The 22,606-nt window shown below is 35.5% G+C and overlaps 1 protein-coding gene across 1 annotated transcript in view; it reads left to right on the top strand.

Moving 5' to 3' along the window:
- The window catches only part of LOC145689862 (discoidin domain-containing receptor 2-like), a 581,986-nt gene that overhangs the window by 489,712 nt on the left and 69,668 nt on the right, over positions 1 to 22,606 (top strand). The window contains exons 10-11 of the mRNA XM_081764130.1: positions 4,138 to 4,313; positions 19,858 to 20,080. Coding sequence (XP_081620256.1) covers positions 4,138 to 4,313; positions 19,858 to 20,080 — 399 coding nt within the window. The remainder of the gene's footprint in view (positions 1 to 4,137; positions 4,314 to 19,857; positions 20,081 to 22,606) is intronic.

Raw genomic sequence — 22,606 nt, 5'->3', positions numbered from 1 at the left:
GACCTAACACCTTATCAATCACTAAAGTTCTATATTTCGGAAACAGAATTCGCTGTGATTCAAGCGTTATCGAGTGAATAACTACAGTAGGACGTTGAGAATCCGAACGTCAAAAATCCTAAAACTCGAAAATCCGAAAGTAGGCCCTAGAAGCTTTTTGCATTTTGCCGCAGCACTAGAGATAATCAAACAATAGGGTTGCCCTTCAGCGTTGTGTGAAGTCAGCGTTTTTACAAAAGCACATTCATATGTAATTTGTCAAACATATTTTTATTTTTATATTCCCTTATGCCTATACAAGTTAAGTGTGAGTTACAAGAACAGTGTAATTTAGCGTATGAGCAGGTTATTCAAAAACATTATATGTAAGTAGCATTACGTACGGTATTGTAGTTACTGTACGTACTGTATAATTACTATATTATTGTGTACCACAATGTAATGAAACAAAATATTTAATTAAAGCACAGGGAATATTGTGTACCACAATGTAATGAAACAAAATATTTAATTGAATTTTAAAATGTGTATAAAACAGGCAATGTATGAAGTGGAGGCAGTTTGAATATTCTTTAGGATTCATAATCCAATGGAAAATTTAGAGTGCCTTGACTTCTACAATGCAAACGACCGGCTATGACTTCTAAAACTAGGAAGACTCAGAAAGAATGTGCAAGAATGTTGACATGACGGAAAAATCATATAAATACTACCGGATTCTCTTCCGGGTAGGAGAAGTTCTATTTTGACGTCGAAACTCTGCGAGTCAAATCATTCATAATTAGTTTTTGTCACTCCGTCATTCTGTCCATCAGAGGTTCTGCTCGTCATCGTTACCAAAAGTAAGTGATTATGCATTGTCTTCTCTAGTCTTTAAGTCATACCAGTCCACATCATGCTCTGTAGTTATTCAGTCATTCAAGATCAGTTCATTAAGTTCTTATTCTAAATTATTTCTGTGTTGTCGAATTTTATCTTTGAAATTCTACTCCCATGTTTCTAATTCTGAGCTACGCTATCTACGCCCCCAAGACTTGCATTAGTTTAAATTACTTCTTGGAGGAACTGGGTGGATGTTAAGGCCATTCAGTAGTTTTCATGTATGAGAATCGTTTGGGGTTTGCAACCCAGACAAGAGGTCTCCGTTCGACATGCCTCCAGAAGTTTCTAACTGCCTTTTACGTCACAAATCCCGTCACGTTTAAGGTAGATTGTGAACCTATTTTTAGCAATATCGATAAAACAGCATTCCGTACCGTATATTTAAGCCTAAATGGCATTTTCTTGGTCATTTTCGAAAATCTGAACAATTTGAAAATGCAAACTATCTATGGTCCCAATTAGTTCGAATTTTCGACTTCCAACTTTATATAGTAACACTACAATCTAAAAGTCGCACTAGTAAACTCCTTATAATTCCGTCTGACCTGTTAGTTGGTTTCTGATGTTAATAGACGAGAAAGCTCTTCTGCTAATGATCATAGATGCTAACAACAGCAACATTATAATATTAATATTATTTTCTAATTAGCATCTATAAAACGTAGTGTTCATTACAAGTAAGAACTTTAGCACTGAAGCAAAACTGCATTATTTCATAGCCTTTTACAACTGGTAAATTCGCAGAATACCGTTAGCTATGTAAGTATCCTGCAATTGCAGCCTAATAAATAAATGCTTCTAGGAATATCGAAGCCAGAATGTAGAGAGCATTCTTTGTAATTTTGATGGTGTAACCTCCGGCGTCTTCTGGAAGTGAGTTGTTCGTAGACAGCTGAATAACTAATTTAGCTTTTTTACTCATTTTCTTTCTTTCTTTCTTTTTTTTTTTTTTTTTTTTTTTTTTTTTTTTTTTTTTTTTTAAGAGAGAATTTCCAGTCTTTGTGAAACTACAGCAAGCACTTTGAGCTAAATATGTATAGTAGAATATCGTATGAAAAGTGTTTAAATAATTATCTGAATCTATATCATTGTAAATTTCTAATAGAACCGCGACCACTCTAGGGTATCGTGTAAAATAATGCTTTGTATTCTTTTATGTGAACACGGTTCAATTTATCGGTATGGAACGAAAGAATATATAGCACCAGAACTTTAGTCTACAGAGCCCAAAAATTATTCTCCCTCGTTAATGCCCTAGCGATGTACACATCGCATCAAAAATTGTGACAGCAAACACCGTACAGCTAGGTTACCCATTTTACACATTTTTATCCCATAATCGTAAAGACACATAAAGACACTCTCTCTTCTCCCTTCGTGTCTCCCATATAGTACAGGAATTTTGCGAAAAAAATTCATACAAGCAAGGAACTCTGCACAGTTATAGCACTTGACCTCCTTATCAACATACTAAAAGTCCCCTAAGATTAACCTTGAGCTTTCGCCGCCATATTGGAAAATGGCCGCTGATTTTAAGTTTTTCGCCGTTAACTCCACAATGAGCAGAAATAGCATAAACCATAAACAATGCTGTTATCTAGAGAATGGAAAAACACACATATTGGTGTATAATACACTCTCTATCTTTATTCATTCAGAATATATGAAGTTTTAAGTTATGGGATTTTTTTTTTTTATTTTGTGCAGATGTTATGGCTTTTCTGGAAAACTTCGACTACTATAGAATGCATACTTACTCAAATTGTGCATTGAAATAGTTTCAGTACTCTGAAACTAAAACGGAAGAACAAAGTTACCCCGTCGGCTTCGATGAATGCAGGAATAAAAATCTAAGACAATAATACACATAGAATTATCTATGTCGTAAAGGAACTGAACAACTGAAAGATTAGTTCCGATATGACTTATTCCCAAAACAACCTTCATTATTTGATAACATCTCAATGAGAAAGGGCATCAAGAAATCTGCAGTTTCAGCTTTTAAATGTGAAGAAAGCAACTTCAAAGTATGAACGAATGATGTTCATGTTTTAAAGATGGAGGCCACGTTTTGCATTCTATTGTATGGCCAAAACTAGCAACACACTGTGATATTTTTGACTGCTGCATGTTGTATATAGTATTCCATTAGAGTGAAAATTGCATCGTTGTTTTTGATGATATCCTGAACAGCCAACGACTAAAGGAATCGAGGAACAAAGAATGGTACGTACAACGTTGGGAACAATTCACTTTCAAGAAAACTCAGTTAAAACCTACATTCAAGCTGAATTTTTAGGTACTCGCATTAATAAAGTTACCTTAAACAATGCCTTGGTAGCTCGTTGTTTGAAGTAAAATATGAAGGTTTGCCAATAAGTTAATGCTGATATTTTAATAGTTAATGCTGATATTCCAATAGTTAATGTACCCTTGGGACATACAAAATGCCAGGTGTCTGTTGTTGTCGGTGACAAAACTGATCTTTTAATTCTGTTAACAGCATTAATTAAGGAAAAGTGTGATTTGTGGTTTCTAAGGTCTACCTCTAGAACTAAGAAACAGAAAACTATATTTAATATTTATCAGCAACAGTTACTATTTGGGGAAGAAATGTGTGATATACTGTTGTTTTTGCATCAACAACATATTGTGATACAATCTCGGCTATATATTGAAAGGGAGGCCACGGTGGCTCAGGTCTCATTAATATCAACATTTATTTTAAGGTAGCAAATTTGAACAGTAAAATATACAAGTTTTGGCAGGCCTAAAGTGAACCTACAGCTCCAAACATAATCGCGGATATTTCTGTCTTCTTAAGAGCTCTCAAGTTTCCTCTTCACAATTTTACAACGGCTCACATTTCTCTTTTTAGAGCCAGGATACAGGTGCGGACATAGTAGATAAAAACTGGGGCGCCAACCAAAACCCAAACTGTAAAAGGTATATCATATATGTACTATATGAACAGCTTAAATTATGTTAGTCACTGAAAAACTGGGGACCTAGGCCCCCACGGTCCCGGGTTAGGTCCGCCACTCCCAGGATATCTTAGTCTATCTTCCAGGAAATAGTGGAATTTGGGAATTTAACTTTTTTCACCGTTATAGTGAGGTATCTTAGTCTATTTTTAATTTAATGTTTCTTTAATACTCTTTTCGAGATGAAAAATTTTGGCATTTGTGAAACTAGAGCAAATACTTTGAATTCAATATGCAGTAAAATTCTAATTATTTGTTCTTTTTTTTTCAGTTTCTGCAAAGGAAGGTAACCAGAGCTATGTAGAGGTGATAATAGGAGTTCTAACTGCATTGGTTCTCATCCTTCTGATAGTATTTATCGTAATACTTATTCTGAGTCGGCGCCAGAAACTACAAGGGTCACCTACTATTCTACGAAACCCATTTGGAGTTACAATCAACATGAAGGTAAGACATTTCTCTAGTCTGCTAGCGATTAAATTATTATAGTAGTTTTTTAAGGTGGAAAATGGTTTGTTTTCTACAAGTCTCTTTAGATTTCATCAGGACAGTCCCGTTCTAAAGGCAAGGAGATACAATTGGTATGAAATATCTAGCTAAGAAATGTCTCCTAACAAATAGAACGTCCTCTTTAATATATACTAGAGTGCATCTTGCCTAGGAAAATTGTATCTTCCAAAAATGCATGTCATTTCATGTAAAAATAGATCAAAACAATTAGCGTGATTGTTTGATGGGTCTCTTGCAACATCGAGAATATATATGATATGGATTTACAGCTTAACGTGGGATCCAAACCACATGAGATCATACCAGGAATTCAACCAGGGTCTCCCGCGCTAAATGCGAGTGTGCTAACCAGGAGCGTCATTTCAGATTTTGCTTGGGGGGGCAAGACCCCTTGATATAAGTAAATTTTCGCGTTTTTCACTGATTTACTATTATTCTATTGATAAAATCTATATACATGTCAAACTCAGGGGGGGGGGCAAATGCCCTTCCCTGCCCCCCCCTAAATGACGCTCCTGGTGCTAACTATAGCCAGTAAGGAGCTCAAGAAGATTGGCGTAAGTAGAAGTACCAGGTTTTCTTGGCTTAACAATATCCTAGAAAGGGCAATAATTTACTAGAGTAGACCTGGCTCCCCTCCAACTACACCAATCATCAGATCTACTAATGCACGGTGTATATGAAGTGTGTGTGTTTTCTTTAAAGGATCTAACATTATTTTCTCCCGCGTAAACCATTGACACGCGGGAGACTTTCATCAGAGTAGATGGAGAGGGAACACTCATGAGCAGTTGTGAATGTTTTCCCGGCCGGAGAATGCGTCAGTTGCCGGCAGTCGGCCAACGAGTGAAGACGTGTAGTGATATATTGGATTTCAGTTTCTGTAGAATGCCAGAAAACTTGAGCAACGATATTGCACTAAAGTTTGCCAAAAAGTTGACAATACCCACAAACGGAAAACATTCAATCGGGCCGCTACATTCAATTTTGAACGAGAATTTGAGCATGAGAAGAGTGTCTGCGAAATTTGATTCAGGCTATCATCGCCCAACACAACATTCATGTGTGTCATCAGGCTCCCTACTCACCCGATATGGCTCCATGTGACTTTTGGTTATTTTCCAAGCTGCAAATGCCACTAAGAGTGACCCGATTTGAATCAAGAAAAGACGTCATGCGGAATATGACGGCACGATTTCTCACCATTGCAAAAACTACGTTCCACAAGTATTTCCAACAATGGCGGGAGCGCTAGAAATGCGTGCATTACCAAGGAGACTGCTTTGATAGGGATTAGTGTTTGGGATTTCCAATTCAATAAATTTCTTTTTGCCAACCAAAGATTCGATATGTTTTGAATTCACCTCATATAATGTTGTAACAGACCATTTCCAATTCTGTAAAATTAGTATGAAATATCAACATAAAATTATGGTAGTTAATTTCTAGTTTCTCCACTATATAATAAATTTTACTTTAGGTGGATCACTAGGTGTTCTCAGTGCTATGCTAAACGCTGCTTAAATAGTGTGACGTTGCCATATAGTGTCGAGTGTTTACTGATGCCAGATAATGAAGGAAGTAATCTACTTGGATACTTACTAGAGAAATTAGTTTTCGACCCTTATCGCAACTCCGTTTCTCGAACTGCAACGCTAGAATCCTGGAATTTTCCTATTCTGACTACTAGAGTAAATGTACAAATTTGGCAACAACGCATTATGGCGTTCTGCGCAAGTTTCGTCTCAAAACCTATTTCCTTAAATATAAATTAATATTAAAAAAAAATATGAAACATAACACAAAAAACGGTCAAACAATATATCTATTTTGTAATAAGATCGTTACTTTAAAATACTTTACACATACAAATAAATATTTCGTAAAAGTAAGCACTTCTAGTAAGATCTTACAGCAAGTGCCATCTTGTGTGCTCATTGTAAAATGAATCAAATATATTATTTTATTTGTTACATTTTTCGATATCAGGAGATATAGCTAAATGAATCAGTTTTTGTGCTGTAGCTGAAACATTACTCAATGTTATAGTACAATATTTATAATATGTAACGTTTCATTGCGCAGTAGTTAAGGCAGTGAGCTAAAATATGTACTGACTTTCGGGTGGTGATCCACCTTAACGAAATGTTTGTAGAAGAAATGTTAGAAGGAAATTGTGATAATATCAGTCTCATCTTTACTAATAGGTACTTAAAACGCCTTTAACAGTTGCTTTTGACCATAAACGAGATACGTAGATATTTCCATGACACAAGTTATATTTTCTTAAAATTGATTTGATTGAACTGGTACTCTTGCGACCAATAACATACGAAAAATATTTGGTTTATTTGTAATGATGTATACAAGGGTTTGATGAAAAATTGTGACTTTATTTTCATAGATAAAAGGAAAAAATAATACAAAGTATACCGTATTGTTTGTAGATACTAGTGGTGGGTACAAAAACCAGTTTTTCGGTTTTAGTAAAACCGAAACCGGTTTTTGAAAATTAAAAAACGGTTCGGTTTTTCACCTAAACCGGTTTCGGATTCCTTCATACCCGATTCGATTTTTCACCGGATCCGGTTTCGGTTTTCTTCAAAACCGGTTCCGTTTTTTTCAAATTTGTTCTATTTCTGGCCAGAATAGTGTTTCGTTGTTCTCCGGAAACCGAATTCGTTTCCAAAGAAATAGTTTTATGTGTTTTCCAAAAGTTTTCACCGAACCGGTTTTTGGAGAAACCGAAACTGGTTTCGGTGAAAACTGAAATATCGGTTTTTCGGGTTTCGGTATTTCTAGAAACCGCTTTCCGGTTTTCATAAAAAAAGGTTTTGCCCATCCCTAGTAGGTATTTGGCATGTGGAAATTTAAAAGTTCAAATCATAGGGAACTGAGTTAGATATTTCTTGCGTTATAAATTTATGTCGCAGAAATAATTTTCACTATGTATGATTTAGTTTGTTGGTTCAGAAGTTAATGCCATTCAAAGCACCACCGCTTTGTTAGACATAAACCTACTACTCATCTTAGAATCAGAACCACATAAGCTTTAAAAAAAAAAATGGTCTCGCGCAATAGCTGCATATTAGCGATAATTTTAAATTTTCTCGGGATGTATTTTGAATAAACGACGTGTTAAAGTTGTGATACGAAAATAGTGGTATCCCAGATTGATACCGATCTGAGAAATGTCCCAGGGCATAATTTCATATCTGTAGTAGAGATTTCTCCCGGATCATCCCCTGAAATCACCACCATTGTGTGCGCTAACCATATAACTAAGAGTGAAATCTGGCAATATTTTAAGGATCCCATCTTTGAGTGTGACCATATGCTATTGAAGTAAGACGTGCTATTGTTTATAATCATCAGTACAGCAGACGATACACATTAAACCAGGAAGATACGAAACCAGCACGACGGGAACCGAAGAGAAACGAGCTGCCCAGAAATGGCCTATAAAAATGGACCCAAAGAGGACATAGGTATCAGTTGAACACTGATCGTATAACCTACACTTGCTCCTGAGGTCGCCCTTGACGAAGGTGTAATACCTTGCCTAAAATCCCTGGAAACTGCCATGAGCTAAGGAGATTCATAACCACAGCTCGAACCTCTAGAGGCTCCATGAGCTTAGGAGGTTACCAAAATGTACCGTATCTTGAAGTCACAGCAAGACGCCCTGGAGGCTGCTATGAGCTAAAGGGTCCCCCGTACAAAACATTTCCTTCCTTCACTTCACTGGCCATAAGAAATATTTAAGATATTTACAATGTAGATATAAAGGGTATTTTGTAATTTTTTTAATAAAATAAATTAGGTGAAGGGATAGAATCCCGGACTGTTGTTGTCTCTACCACATAAACATTACAATTTTTATGACACCTGTTAGTACTGATTCACAGATAATGATTAGTAGTTATTGCATTACAAATAGTATGTTACCATCTATAAAAAATTATTGTTTCAAAATTATGGTTTTGTAAGTTGGTTACTTTTTAATGGAATCAATTATAGTTAACATAGATAGGTTTAACAGTAATCCATTGTGTATTCGAGGTGTAGATGCAAAACATCAAACTTTCGCATGCCATAAAACAATTGTTGATCTCAAGTTGGAGATCTGAAAATGTCAGAAAAATGATGGAATCCATGCGGGCCTATCTCCTCGCCAATTATGTCCATAGTTTTTTTTTCTTTTTTTGTATTTTTCGACTGTTATTAAGTTTATTCACAACTTGTAAGGTTGGCTATATGTTCCTCTAAATGTTGCAAATTTTCTACATGTTATTGTTTTATTACATGCCTCGACATAGTTTTGTCTTATCGAGACGAGATAAAGAGCTCTCGATTCGAAGCACGAGACAAGATAGATACCAACAAACTATTTTCGAGACGAGAAGAGACAATCTTAAATCTCGTCTCATGCTAAACTCTTGAAGATTCGTATACTATTGATTAAAATTTATATATCTAATATTAAAGGACGTATTCCCCTTTCTCCCTAAAGGACGTCCCTCCAATCTAGAAAGATGTTTTTGCTGTAATGAACTATCAGTTATATTAAAAATATTTTATATTGAAGATAATTACTATTGTAAAGCTCTGATTATGCAGCTGTTGGTAGAGCAAATTAGAGTTCGGATTTTTTCCCACTACTACACTGAGAAAAATCCATTCTCAGGACAGCGGTAAATTGTACAAATATACGGTATCCTCTTGCTTACTATAGAAATCAGTACGGAGCATACGCTATCCGTATACTACATAGGCACTGCCCTTAGATGTGACACCATGCCGTTGCAGGATGTTTGACATCTAACAGTTTTCCGTATATTACATGCATATACTTATGTTACCTTCGTCAGCTATATGTTATATACGTCCATTTGTATGTGAGATCCTGACCATCTATATTGTTTTATTACGGAAAGTACGTAAAGATGGAACACTTATACAGAAAGTATTATAAAACATGCGTTTTCAGTTATACGTCTGCTGTACGTTGTCCAAAAACTACAGGAATTACGCATGTAACCTACCCTGTTAAGTACGCCACCTACATTTTTTCTCAGTGCATATTAGGTCTATATTACACAATTATACCATAATACAAAATATATTCAAATTCTCAAATGTTTGGGTAAAAGTAGATGTCTCTTCGATCTAAAAGCTCTCATGGAGGATTCGTCACTAAGCAAGCTAAATAAGGAGAGTCAGACCTGTAGCCAGCCCAAAAATGTAGGGGGGGCTGAAGTTAGGGGGGCCCGATGTAACCATATTATAGTTCATCACCATATTATAGTTCATTTGCCAGTCTATCATGAAAATTTTAGTGGGTAGCCAAAATTTAGGAGGGTCTCCTAGAACCCCCTGGATACGGACCTGAGGAGAGATAGGACACTCAATGCTCTACTGCAAGCTAGAGGGTTTGATGTTAGGTGAGCTACCGGTACTTCCAAGACTCCACTCCAAGCCAAGAAAGGGGATATGACTAGACGAAATTGATATCTGTCATTGAAATCCTCTCAATTATATAGGGGCGCTGTTGTCCCTCCGTCGCCACATGACCAATGGTGTTGCTTTTGTCTCCGTCGTCTACAGCTATAGTACTCGTAGTTAGACATGGTTGACGTTACGAAATAGAAGCACATATCGGGTATTTGTAAACAAAATAACGCAGGATATTACAGTAAATTTATTTGTTATACTCTTCTTTAACAAAGGGGCCACGATGGATCACTGGTAGAGTGATTAGCTCTGGTGCGTGGAGTTCCAGGTTCTATTCCAAGCAAGTAATTTTCTGTTGAAAAGGGCTGTGTTCGTGAGTTTTCTCGGGATACTCCTGTTTCCTCCCATATTATCATTCCACCAATTATTCCATCATCATTCACCTGCCTTCATCATAAAACTCCCTTAGCCTAGAGGCCATACACGTGGGACGTTAAACTGAAAGCTTTTATTTCATTTTCTCCTTTAACAAAATTTAAAATAAGGAAAAAATACGTATATTTAAGCTGGAAAATAAATTTTCTTTTAATTACACTAGTCGACAAAAAACTTTTTCTCTGGCACACGGAAGAAAATACCTGATTCTGAAAAAACTTTCCACGTAGAATTCGAATCTGCAATCAGTTTTTCTCCATCTCCCTCAGTTTTCCCGTGACAGAGGGATTTGCGGGAAACTTCCCCTCAATTTTTTTTTCCTTTTTTTTTTTTTACCATTTTCATACCTGTAGCTCGGGTACCCTTAGGTATATAAACACACACATTATATTGTATGTTAGCTTGATTTATACTTAGTAAGCCCTCTAAGCTTCATAAGAATCGCGTTATTCTTTGTAGAGAAACAAACATATTTATATAAAAGTATGCTATGTGTACTGTTCATTTTACCATATTCATTAGTGCAGATAAAATCACATACAACTTCCACGAAAATTACAACACAAGCACGGTTTAACTAACACTATTTTGATGTTTTCAGAGGTTTCCTTAATATTAGTTGCACAAGCCAAAGGCACTGAAGGAAATTTGTTGCTATTGTACAAAAGGACAGTCTAAAAACTAGTTTTGGAAGAGTCAATAAACAATCTCCACTCTGTACTTATATGTGCATGTCCGAGTGTATCCATCACAGCATAGACATTATTACAATACACTAAATCATTTTCGTAAGAATAGTAGCTTTGAAACTCTGTATGACGGTTTCGAAAAATACACACTTTAGTGTCACGATGGAGCAGATTCCAGCCTTTAAGTCTAGAAGCAAGAAGTTCTGCCTGTATCTTGGAGAGTTTTAAATCCCGTACAATGTCATTTAGTTCACCCTCAGTTATCACAGGGGGATCCAATGTAAATGTGCTTCCTACATAAGTAGGATCATCCTCATTTGGAACTTCAGTAGTTGCCTCAAGTACGTAATCCTCATTTACCGTAAGATGAGCAGGAGGTACTGGTACAGGTAATTCTGCACTGTGTGAAACTGGCCTAATTGCTGATGGCAAATTAGGATACTGTACTGTGTGGTTAGATTTACTGGTTATTTCTTTATCTGTGTCATACAAAAGTAGCAGTCTGAAGGATGATCTTTTGTTTCCCTCCAGATCATCGGTACTGTGAAGTTCATGTTTCGTTCAACATTTGCCCACCCAGTCAGACGTTTCATGCAAGTACAACAAATGTAATGAGGAGACCAATTCTTATCTTGGTCTCCTACACAGCAACCAAAATATAACTGATGACACTTCCTCACAAGTGGAGTAAAACATCGACGTTGCGATTTAAATGTCAGCTCCCCACATACATAACAGAAATTGTCCGGGTAATTTACACACTTCTTCGGCATCTTGTATCATGTAAGGTATCACACACATAAACACACGAATCTACACTCCATCAATCATGAATCAGCACAAACGTAATCTAACTCAGTGCATCACAACACAACACAATCTATTCGAACTCCACAATGCACAAACACTTCAACTTACACGCGGCCACACCTAAAACACGTCCAGCTTGGACCATCACTCAACGCTACTAACAGTCATCAGGCTACGTGAGTCATCAATATTTTATGTATTGTTGCCAGATCAAAATATTAAAAAGTGACTTATTTTCCACAGAAAGCATGCGTGTATTTGTCCTTGTATTTGAGTATCCATCTATGTGCCGACAATAATACGTCAACGTTAGTTTTTGTGTTTGGTAAAAGTCTTGCATAGTATATTTTTTATTACCTATAAATAGACACAATAGTTTATATCTCTAGACAGAATAATGCGATTCAGATGAAATTAACATTATTTATTAAGTAGACATAAAACTATGTTTTAGTGCAGTTCCGTTTTCTGTATCACTATATACAAATAGCTAATTGAGACAAAAAATCTTATAAACTATTTTTTGGAGGGAATTTCCGACAAAATCCCTCTAAAAATTCCCTCATACAAAAATGGCGACATGGTGTACACATAATTAAAGATATGTTTTGTTGGAAGTCCAGTGAGGTATAAACCGTGCTTATATTGTAATTTTCGTGGAAGTTATATGTGATTTTATATGCACTAATGAATATGGTAAAATGAACAGTACACATACACTGAGAAAAAAAGGACTAGGATTTCCGTGTGGATACATCGTATTTACGCGGTTGCGCTCCTTAAGTAATGTAATTTTATGTATAAAAGTACAGCAGGTGGGAACACCATGCCAAGTCTGGAGTTCGGCGTCGAACTTGACTCGCTGTGATTGGATAATTTTATTGACATGATTTCGTGTTAAAAACTATTACTCTCGTAAGGTAGGGAGTCACAGATTTAGAAAAAAACCAAGAGGGGACACTCGTAGGAAGGTAGTAACAACATTATATACGTAAGTTACCACCGTCGGAATGGGTATGGCGTTAATTCTAGATTTGAAATGGTAGTCCCTCAATACAAAATTTTCGCTGGACGATGGTGTAGATCGTACTACTGATGACACAACATTACTTAATGTAATGACGCGCGTAACCTGGTAAAAAAAGCATTTACATGCCGACTGGATTATGCATTTTTCTCCATGTAGCATATTTTTTATATAAATATGTTTATTTCTCTAGAACAGCGTTTCCCAACCGGTGTACCGCGGCACACTGGTGTGCCGCGAATGGGCCGCTGGTGTGCCGCGAGGAAATCGAAACAAATTATTAATTCTATAAGAACCAAATGCAAGATACAGGGGAAAATGTATATTTGTATTTCACATTACTATGAACCTCTACTATAAATCTACAATTTTAAGTTTCATACTGTGTTACTTTTCTGTACATTTTTAATGTTGAAAAACGTATTTATCATTGTCATGACCATTATTGCTTCTTTATTGTTGCAGACTGTTTCGTAACTTGAAATTTTACATACCATTCAATAAATTCAACAGAGCAAACATGCATACAAATTACCTACATTTGTGTTTTCTAAAAGTATAGGAGATTTGTTTATTTATTCGTTATTTAGTGATCTTCCCTTTTAGTTAAAGGTTAGATACAGTTTTCGAAAGAGAAAGTGGATTTTTAAAAACCCGAGTCGTATATTTCATTGCAATTGTTTTCTATATTAAAATTAGAATGAAAAATAAGCATAATGAATTAAAACGGGGGAATATCAGTGATATAGCTTTCTTCTCTGTAAGAAGGAGATCAGTAATCACATAAAAATACCACGGTATTTTATATTTACAAATAATAATAGTAATATATATATATATATATATATATATATATATATATATATATATATATATATATAGATAGATAGATAGATAGATAGATAGATAGATAGATAATATGGGTGTGCCGCGAGAATTCAAGTTACAAATGTAGTGTGCCGCAAGTTGAAAAAGGTTGGGAAACGCTGCTCTAGAAAGAATAATGCGATTCTTATGAAACTTAAAGGCCTACTAAGTATAAATCAAGCTAACATACAATATAATGTGTGTGTTTATATACCTAAGGGTACCCGAACTACAGGTATGAAAATTTTTATTTAAAAAAAGGAAAATTTGAGGGGAAATTTCCCGGAAATCCCTCTGTCACGGGAAAACTGATTGCAGATTCGAATTCTACAGGAAAAGTTCTATTAGAATCAGGTTTTTCATTTCTGTGCCAAAATCTTGTTCACTAGTGTTATTTTTTATTATGATCCTCACTTTAAAAAGATTAAGGGGGAGATTAACCTGAAGATTTTGTTCGGGGTGACCATCCTAGAAATTTAATCTTTGGGCGCTCACGTTTAGTGGCCAGCGGTCGCTTGGCGGAATTTTCACCGCTCTTACGTTGTTAGTAATTATTGCAACTCAATTATCATCATACGTAGGAAGTAATGGGAGCATTGCTCTGCTGGCTATTGTGTTAATAGCTAAAGACAACCTGATGGTACTGCGCAACTGGGCCAGATGCGTATTATTCTGAGAAGACTGTGTAGACGTGGAACATGTCATCATACGAACGTTAACACTGTAAATGACCTATTCTTCATAACCTCGACTTTGCTTCTGGACGTAAGCTAAACTTCAGAAATCTCAATTACTTACTAAAAACGTCGAACCCTGAATATACTCAAGAAGTCCAATTTTCTAATAGTCCTCCTAATTAGAAAAGAGATGTAAGTTTTAACGTTTAGTTTTTATTTACAGTAGAAGGTAATAAATGGTATATTTATATTATCTAAAAGTCAAGTACTAATTTTTAAACGACGTTACAAAACATTATTATAATAAAATTATAAGAAAGTGGATTTTTGAAATGGGATATATTTAAAGAAAAACGGACTCGTAGTGACAGCTGCTGAAAACTAAACTCTTTATTTCATTACAAACATATTGTTGATAAATTACGTTTCATTTACATAATAAGAATTTTAGGAAAGATAAAAAGGTATCATCAAAAGATTGCGATCTTGGCCATTAGTTAGTTTTTGGATCAGGGGCAACAAACTTTTTGAACGGAATCTAAATCTAGTTTTCGCATTTTCTACGGAATAAACACATCATATTGAGATTAAGTGATAGTTTGAATTTGACCACACTATATGTAGTTCTCGATATATATATATATACGGTAAGTCGTAAAAGAAAAGTTTGATTACAACATATACCGGTATATGTGTTTTTGGATCAGGGAAAACAAAATTTTTGATTGGACCCTAAATCGAGTTTTCGTATTTTCTACGGAATAAGCACATCATACTGAGTTAAGTCTTCATCCCGGCGAAGTTAAAATACCGCTAATTTTACAGAAATTATATGATATCTTCAAATAGATAAAAGATAATCGAAATGTGGAACAAGAGCGCCCTAGACAATATTATTTTACATGAGATACCGTTATCACGACTCACTTATCTGCTTTCGATTTCGAGCCATTTTGATATCGGCATTTATTTTCGCGTTTCTAAACAGCTGAAAACGGAAAACCACTAGGTGACTTGTGATAGCGGTTCCTCACGCAAAATAATATTGTCTAAGGCGCTCTTTTTCCATATTTTAATTATCTATTATCTATTTGAAGATATCACATAATTACTGTAAAATTAGCGGTATTTTAATTTCGCCGGGATGAAGACTCTTAAAGCAGGCCGGTTTGAGTTTGGCTACACTATAGTTTGTAGTTCTCCGGATATAAGGCCTACAAAAAATGATTGAAATGTATTGGATCTCTTGATCCAATGATTCAATAACTATGTGTAGTAAGTTGCCAAGATTAACTACTCATAAAACAGATTTAAAGCTTACAAAATAACAACAGATGTCATAAATTGTTTATGTCATAAATTTTCATTGATTTTTTGGAATTTGTATGCGTTAAAATTGCTTGTTTAGGTCTTGTTAGGAGTAGATACTGGTGTCAGAAACTTGCAATTTTTTTTTTTTAAATACGTTGGTTTTTTTAAACTTTTAAACCATGAAGTTTCTTATGTCCTAGTCTTTGTTATAAATTTTTATTAACCAACCTCATCAAAAGTCTTAAAAAGCAAAATATAACACTGGAAATAAATGGAATGAACAGTGGCGTATTTACGATTTTGTTTCGGGGAGGGCTTTGCTAACTTTCGGGGGGGGCTTTGCCTTAAAATGTTAAAATTCTGCAAGAAATTTCATATAATTTACTATAGTAAGTAAGATTTCGGGGAGGGCTTAAGCCCGGAAGCCCTCCCTAAATACGCCACTGGGAATGAATAAATGAAATCTTTTAGTTTAACGTTTCATAATTGTATCCTTTAGGCTAAGAGAGAGGGATAATTAAGGTAAGTGGAAAAGTTGGTGGAATGAGCTTGTGGGAGGAAACGTGAGTACAACGATAAAACTCACGAACAAAAATAATAATAATGCTTTTAAAAGCAGAGTGTAATACCTATTATCTATTTAAAAAAAATATTTGAAGAGTGTGCAAAGATAACAAATGAACGACTTATAAAAATTATTTTATTTAGACATTAATTTGTTTGACTTTACGTTTTACTCCTGTCCTTAAGACCCGAGCATGCTGGTTTTGTTCAGGTACTTACAACAGTGTTAAGATAACACTGTTGCTACTTAGGATCGGAACAGTCTGAAAGGTGTGATCTGAATCGTAAATACCACTTTCAATTAAAGGTTTTGTTACCACTAAAAATTATTGCTTTTACAATGAAGTTAAAAATGAACCGTTACAAGTTCTTTTCCTTCTGTTTATTTATCCATTTAACTAACTTTCAGACATAATGAACAGTCGTTAGTCATTAGTGTAAGCAACAATTGAGAGAAAAACAAAGTAGGCTATGAATTCTATGACTTTTAGCTGATAGAAGTGATGAAACCCCTGCAAAGCCTCATTCAAAATATCACGTGCGGGATGGAATCCAAGGTGATTTTAACTGGAAAGCAAGACCGTCAATACGTAGTGGTTTTTGTATAATTGACTTATTTTGTGAGAATAAAATAAAAGCATTTGCGAGCTTTCTCTTGGTTATATGATATATTATGTTCATTCCATATGGATAACATCAGTTCGATTACTATTGAGAGGTCATATATATCCTTCATATTCGATTATAGTCCCTTATAGTCTTGTTGATGAAAAAGATGTTAAGGTAGCCTTCACACTAGGATCCTGTGAGCCGCTTGCGTGAGCTGCAGCTCTTAGGTTTACATTATGTTAAATGTGCGCCTTCACACACGTGCTTCGGTTCAAATTAGTTGCTGCTCTGAGCTGCTATGAAGATCACTCCTTCAGTAACTGGTTCGAGCGGGCTGCTGGCAGGGAAGAAAATAACACGCAGTCTTATGAGAGTCCTTCACATATGAGTTTGATCTCAGCTGGAATTGTGTAAAGTGTACATATATTTCATGTTGAAACTTTTCTCATTTTGGTGTAACTCTAACGAAATACACACTTAACACTATTATACAGTTCGTCAAACAAAGACATAAATATCATGAAGGAATTGAAAAAAAAATTCTTTCCTCTTCTCTCAGTTTATAAAATAGACTGTAAAATAAATCCGGCTTCCAGTCTTGATCGATTTATAGGATGAATCCGCACAGGGCCGAATTTAGGGGGCGTGCACCGGAGCACATGCACCCGGCACTCCGTTCTGAATAAACACTATCTTAAGTGAGAAACTGGTAGTGGAAATAACAATACTTTCCTAAAATTTCATATGATGTTTCTGTTTCGGGCTTAAAAGAAAGCGCTTTTGCTGAACACAATAGTTTAAGTCAGTTCCTCATACACATCACAGATGCCTAAAGGCATTTTAAAAGAATTTAATTTGATTCAGATATACTGATAATTATTGGTGCACCCCCTCAGAAAATCATGGATCCGGTTCTGAATCCACATGTTCTATGTCTCCTTTTTCTTTTCCCTTGCAATTTTGCTCTAGCATGACTGCCAGTTTGGTATCCCGATCTTTGGAGCGGCTTAGAAGTTTTCAATGCCTTCACACTGTATATGAGCGGCACACGCGAGTGGCTCACAAGATCCTAGTGTGAAGGCAGCCTAAATTTCAAATCAACCAAAATAAACAGAAAATAAGTTAAGTTTTGTTATACGTTGTCAAAATATGGAAATTAAATATCGACCTATCAATTATGGTTTCGATACAGGTATAGGGAGACGAAGAGGGTATAAATAATTGGGATTCTGAAAAACAGTTTGTTCCTATCTATTATTGTTTTTGTTATTTCTGTTATTTTAAGAAGTTCGGGTTAATAATAATAATAATAATAATAATAATAATAATAATAATAATAATAATAATAATAATAATAATAATAATAATAATAATAATAATAATAATAAAAGACTTTGCATGCAGACACAATCAGATCATCAACTTACCAAAAAGAAACCTTTACGTGTAGACACTTTCTGATTATCAAGAACTTCTTAATGGATCCTCATCAACTTGTGGACGGTCAAAGTTAGAAAAAGTATTCGTTCATGGGCATGATCCATTAACCTGATTACAAGATATAAGTGTTAAAATAACGATTCCCCATGTATTCATATGAGATAGTGTTCTAATACGTATAGCAATTTCGTCTTTGTTATGCAACACACACATCTAAACTGTTAATCCGGTAGCCTATGAGCGAGATTACCACGTTCAATTTTCAGCGAACTTAAGAAAGTTCGTTACTGAATTCTCTATAAGTGTGTGTCTATCTGTTTGACTGACTGTCTATCTGTGATTTGCGATTTTTTTTTTTTTTTAATTTTGAATAATCCATTCGATACAGCATTAAAAGCTATCTGAGAAAGTGATTGAGATTTTCGCGTCACTCTTACCGTTCCCGAAATGGCCGATTTCCTTAGATTTAAGGAGCTAATATCTCGGGAACCGTAAGTTACAGGGAGTTCATATTGGTGTTGATTAATACTTAAGAGGATAGTGAACATTTTGGTACCAAAAAGTAACCGATGGCCACTGGCCAACTGGGCACTGTTTTGGCCACTGTACACCAGTTAATATCGGTACCGAAATGTTTACCATTCTCTTAGGTATTTATTAACACCAATACCATTTCTCTATGACTTATCGTTCCCGAGATATTGGCAAAAAAAGTTCCGATTTCGGGAGATTTAAGGAGCCATGTTTCGTGAACCATAAGCCATAGAGAGATGATATTGGTGTTGATTAATATCTAAGAGTATGATGAAGAATTTGGTACCAAATAGTAACCGGTATACACTGGCTAACTGGCTACCGTTCCCCAGATATTGGCCAAAAGAATTCGAATTTCGTGAGATTTAAGGAGTCATATCCCGAGAACCGTAAGTCATAGAGAGATGATATTTTGCGATTTTTTTGTGAGAAAGAGAAGGCACGGTTAAAAAGATTTACTTTTAAATGTAGGAGCAATCGTAGTTATTCTTCGCGCTCCATCTCTCCATTTTTTTAAAGTTCGTTCGGGCAGTGCTCGTGGAGCATTCTCAACTGGTAAATTCCTGGCTTAAACATAGGGTGTCTTGTAGCTTTACGCCAGTGTGTTTCGCACTTTCGCACTTTATTTGTGGTTAACTAGTGTCTGAATCTGAACGAAATTTGGTGGGTAAATAGCCAATCGTCCAAGAAATAACGATCGCCATACTTGTGGTCCAGCTCGTTCAGGGACGGGCTCGGCTCACCTTGTATATGGTATTTACTTCTCACTATGACAATTAATTAATGTTTAAAGCATTATAGGAGACAACAAAGGCTGTGATCCATAGCTTTGCACGCTAAGACTAACCGATTTCCAGTCAGTAACTGTGTTTCGCTTAAATTCTTTGGTTCTTCTATAGTTCCTTACCAAAAAAGTCTATTATATATTTTTCAATTTTCGCGTTGGAAACACTATGAACCAAACTCATTCACGTGGTGTACAGTATAATACTGCTACCTGTTAATATAACAAAAGTAGAATGCTAATTTCAAATTTACTTACTATTATTACTATTATTTTCCAGGATCTTCTTATGAATCTGGCTCCAGTGAATAATGGGATAGTACATGTGAACAACCATCCAACGCCTGTGGTACCTCCACAACCTCCATCCAATGATCCACAACCCATATATTATGAGCAGTATTCATCATCGCTGGTTAGTTCCTGTTATGGAACCATCAAGTACGCTGGATCTCCCCTCATAACAAGCCCCAGCATCCGAAGCGGCAGCGTTAAAACATCAGGTAAGTGATAAATCGAACAGTCTTGATGAGTGATGATCTCAGGAGAACGATGTGAATGGGGGGGGGGGGGGAATACGTACTTATTGGAGCTATGAGATAGTTTTCGGGGTATAGCTCTGATCATGCTCAAGGTGGGTTACCAATATTGTTGAAAAAAGTTAATTTTCTTCCCGGGTAAATAATAAGAAATCACTGGAAATAAGAGTATGGTTAATGGGTACCACTTCCCTGGCGAATTAAATTAAACACACATGTAGTCGAAAATAGAAAAGCAAGGTACATTTTATTGCTGTTTTGCTAGTGAAGAGAAGCAACGAGAAAGAGGGAAAGAATTTGCAGTAAAATATTCTGAAAATAACTAACTAAATAAATAAAATGTTTAATTTGAGTCATGCTTATAACCTTTAAACTAAACGGCTAATAGATAAAAGCTTAATGCAGACGAATGCCTAATGAAAGTAATCTATCAACAAATTTCTTGAACAAAAGCGTTGGAGCAAACTGGAGAACTCAGAGAAGACACAGGAATACAATTGTACCGTGTTACGCAAAAATGAACTAAGCGCTAAACTTTGAAAATCCACGCAAATGCGACGATTGGTTCCTGATACGCATTAGAACGTTTTGCACAATCGAAAAGAGAGGAAAACCAACACCTTTCCAAAAAAGGAAACATAATTTCACTTTTGATTACGGGTACATTAATGTTGGACATCAACCTTTATACGTAATTTTCTTAAAAGTACGAAAGTGGCGCTTCGTTCGTTTTCGCAGGACACGGTACAATTTTGGCCAACACAAGACCATAACTCTGGAATTGAACGAGGAACAAATTTTCCCACAGGTAAGTACTGTATCATTGTGTCGCTGTGCCCCAGGTTGTATCATTTTGGCTAATGGATAAATGACGTATTGGTGGAATGAAAATATGGTAAGAACCTTTTAAAAACAATTTTGTATAAGATATTATCTACCACTTGACCTAAGATCAAACCAGTGTTTCTTCACAGGTTAATATATAGACTACCAATTACTTTTCAAATTAAAAATAACATTTGTCCAAAGCTAACATTTTAATATTAGTAATTGCTCTATATTTTCCCAGCATATAATTGTCTTTATCATCACACAGTTCCCTTCATCACACTTTCTAATACACAGACATACATACACACACACAAACACACACACACACACACACAGCTTCCGCAATGTGCCATTACCTTCATGATACACAGCATTTAACACACATTAACATTTCCGATGTACACAAATAATGTCTGACATTTGCATAACTTTTCCGGAAACTATGTACTTGACGATCACTTAAATCTTGATCATTATGTAAAGGATGAAAAGCTAAGAAAAAGTTCACTGATGAAGTCATATTTTAGCCGGAAGTGATAGAAATCAATCATTTCCGGTTTTAATACTGATAGAGCAAATACGGTTATGTAGCTGTATGATACTGGTGTGAAGGCAGCCTTAATGTTAGCCTGTTACTGCTGGGTCTTATCAACGTCTAGTTACTTATCAGCTCCTTCTCCTCTCATTGGAGAAGGCGAGAAGCAAAACCGTGACGTCGCAGAAGCATTCCGTTAAAAATGACTGAATTCTATGGAGAAATAATCTCTTTCTTCCCTTTTTCCCAAAAGAAGAAACTGAATTGATAATGGTTTTATTAATTTAATCTTCAAACTCTGCTTAAACTTGCCTTGGTTTGAAAAAAAAAAAAAAAAAAAAGCACTTCATATATACTTGCCTTTGCATCGAAGAGGTTGGTCGACGTACATCATACATTATTGTATTTTAAAATACAATGAAACGATGCAGTTCTAAAGTTGCAATTAAATCGTCACCATTGCTCATAATTATAAATTGCCTGGAAAGGAGCTAGCTACATAATATTGTTATCACACAGAAAGTGCATATAGTGGTATCTATTGGAAATTAAGCTATGCTCTGACTGGCATCTTTTGCAATTATGAAAAAGATTTTAAAATTACTTAAACTAAATTTAATGTACGATAAATGCCAAAATTATATAACAAGAAAAAAGTCAGAAAGCTAAGAACATTGAAAAAGATCTTAAGAAGAAATCTCTAAAATTAAAACAACAAAATCTGCTGGAATTCACCACGTTTAACAAAGAAACGTTTTAAAATTAAATATTAACTATGCAATTACACGAAAAGAAATACACATCCCCTGCAATTTAAGGGGGCGCATATAAATCGTATAACTTCCGGACCAATACTGCTAAATATAGAAAACCTCATAGAGAGAACGTAGGACGTTATCTGAAGAAAATATACGTACTCAAGGCTGTAGGAAGTAGGCTGAGATTTGTAAAGTTCGTATACCGGTACTGCACGGTGTGTAAAATGTACGGAAAGCGGAACGCTACGTATTTTTAAAAAAGGTGGTGGATGCTAGGATTGAACCAAGGATCCTATACGCAAGAGGTACGCTCTCTGCCACAGACTCACTGCAAATCATATTGAAGATAGTAATGAAGCGAGTACT

The sequence above is a fragment of the Thermobia domestica genome, chromosome 7, assembly GCF_964235325.1.
Source record: "Thermobia domestica chromosome 7, izTheDome1.hap1.1, whole genome shotgun sequence".
NCBI classification, from domain to species: domain Eukaryota; kingdom Metazoa; phylum Arthropoda; class Insecta; order Zygentoma; family Lepismatidae; genus Thermobia; species Thermobia domestica.
This window is presented reverse-complemented; position numbering and strand designations above follow the sequence as displayed.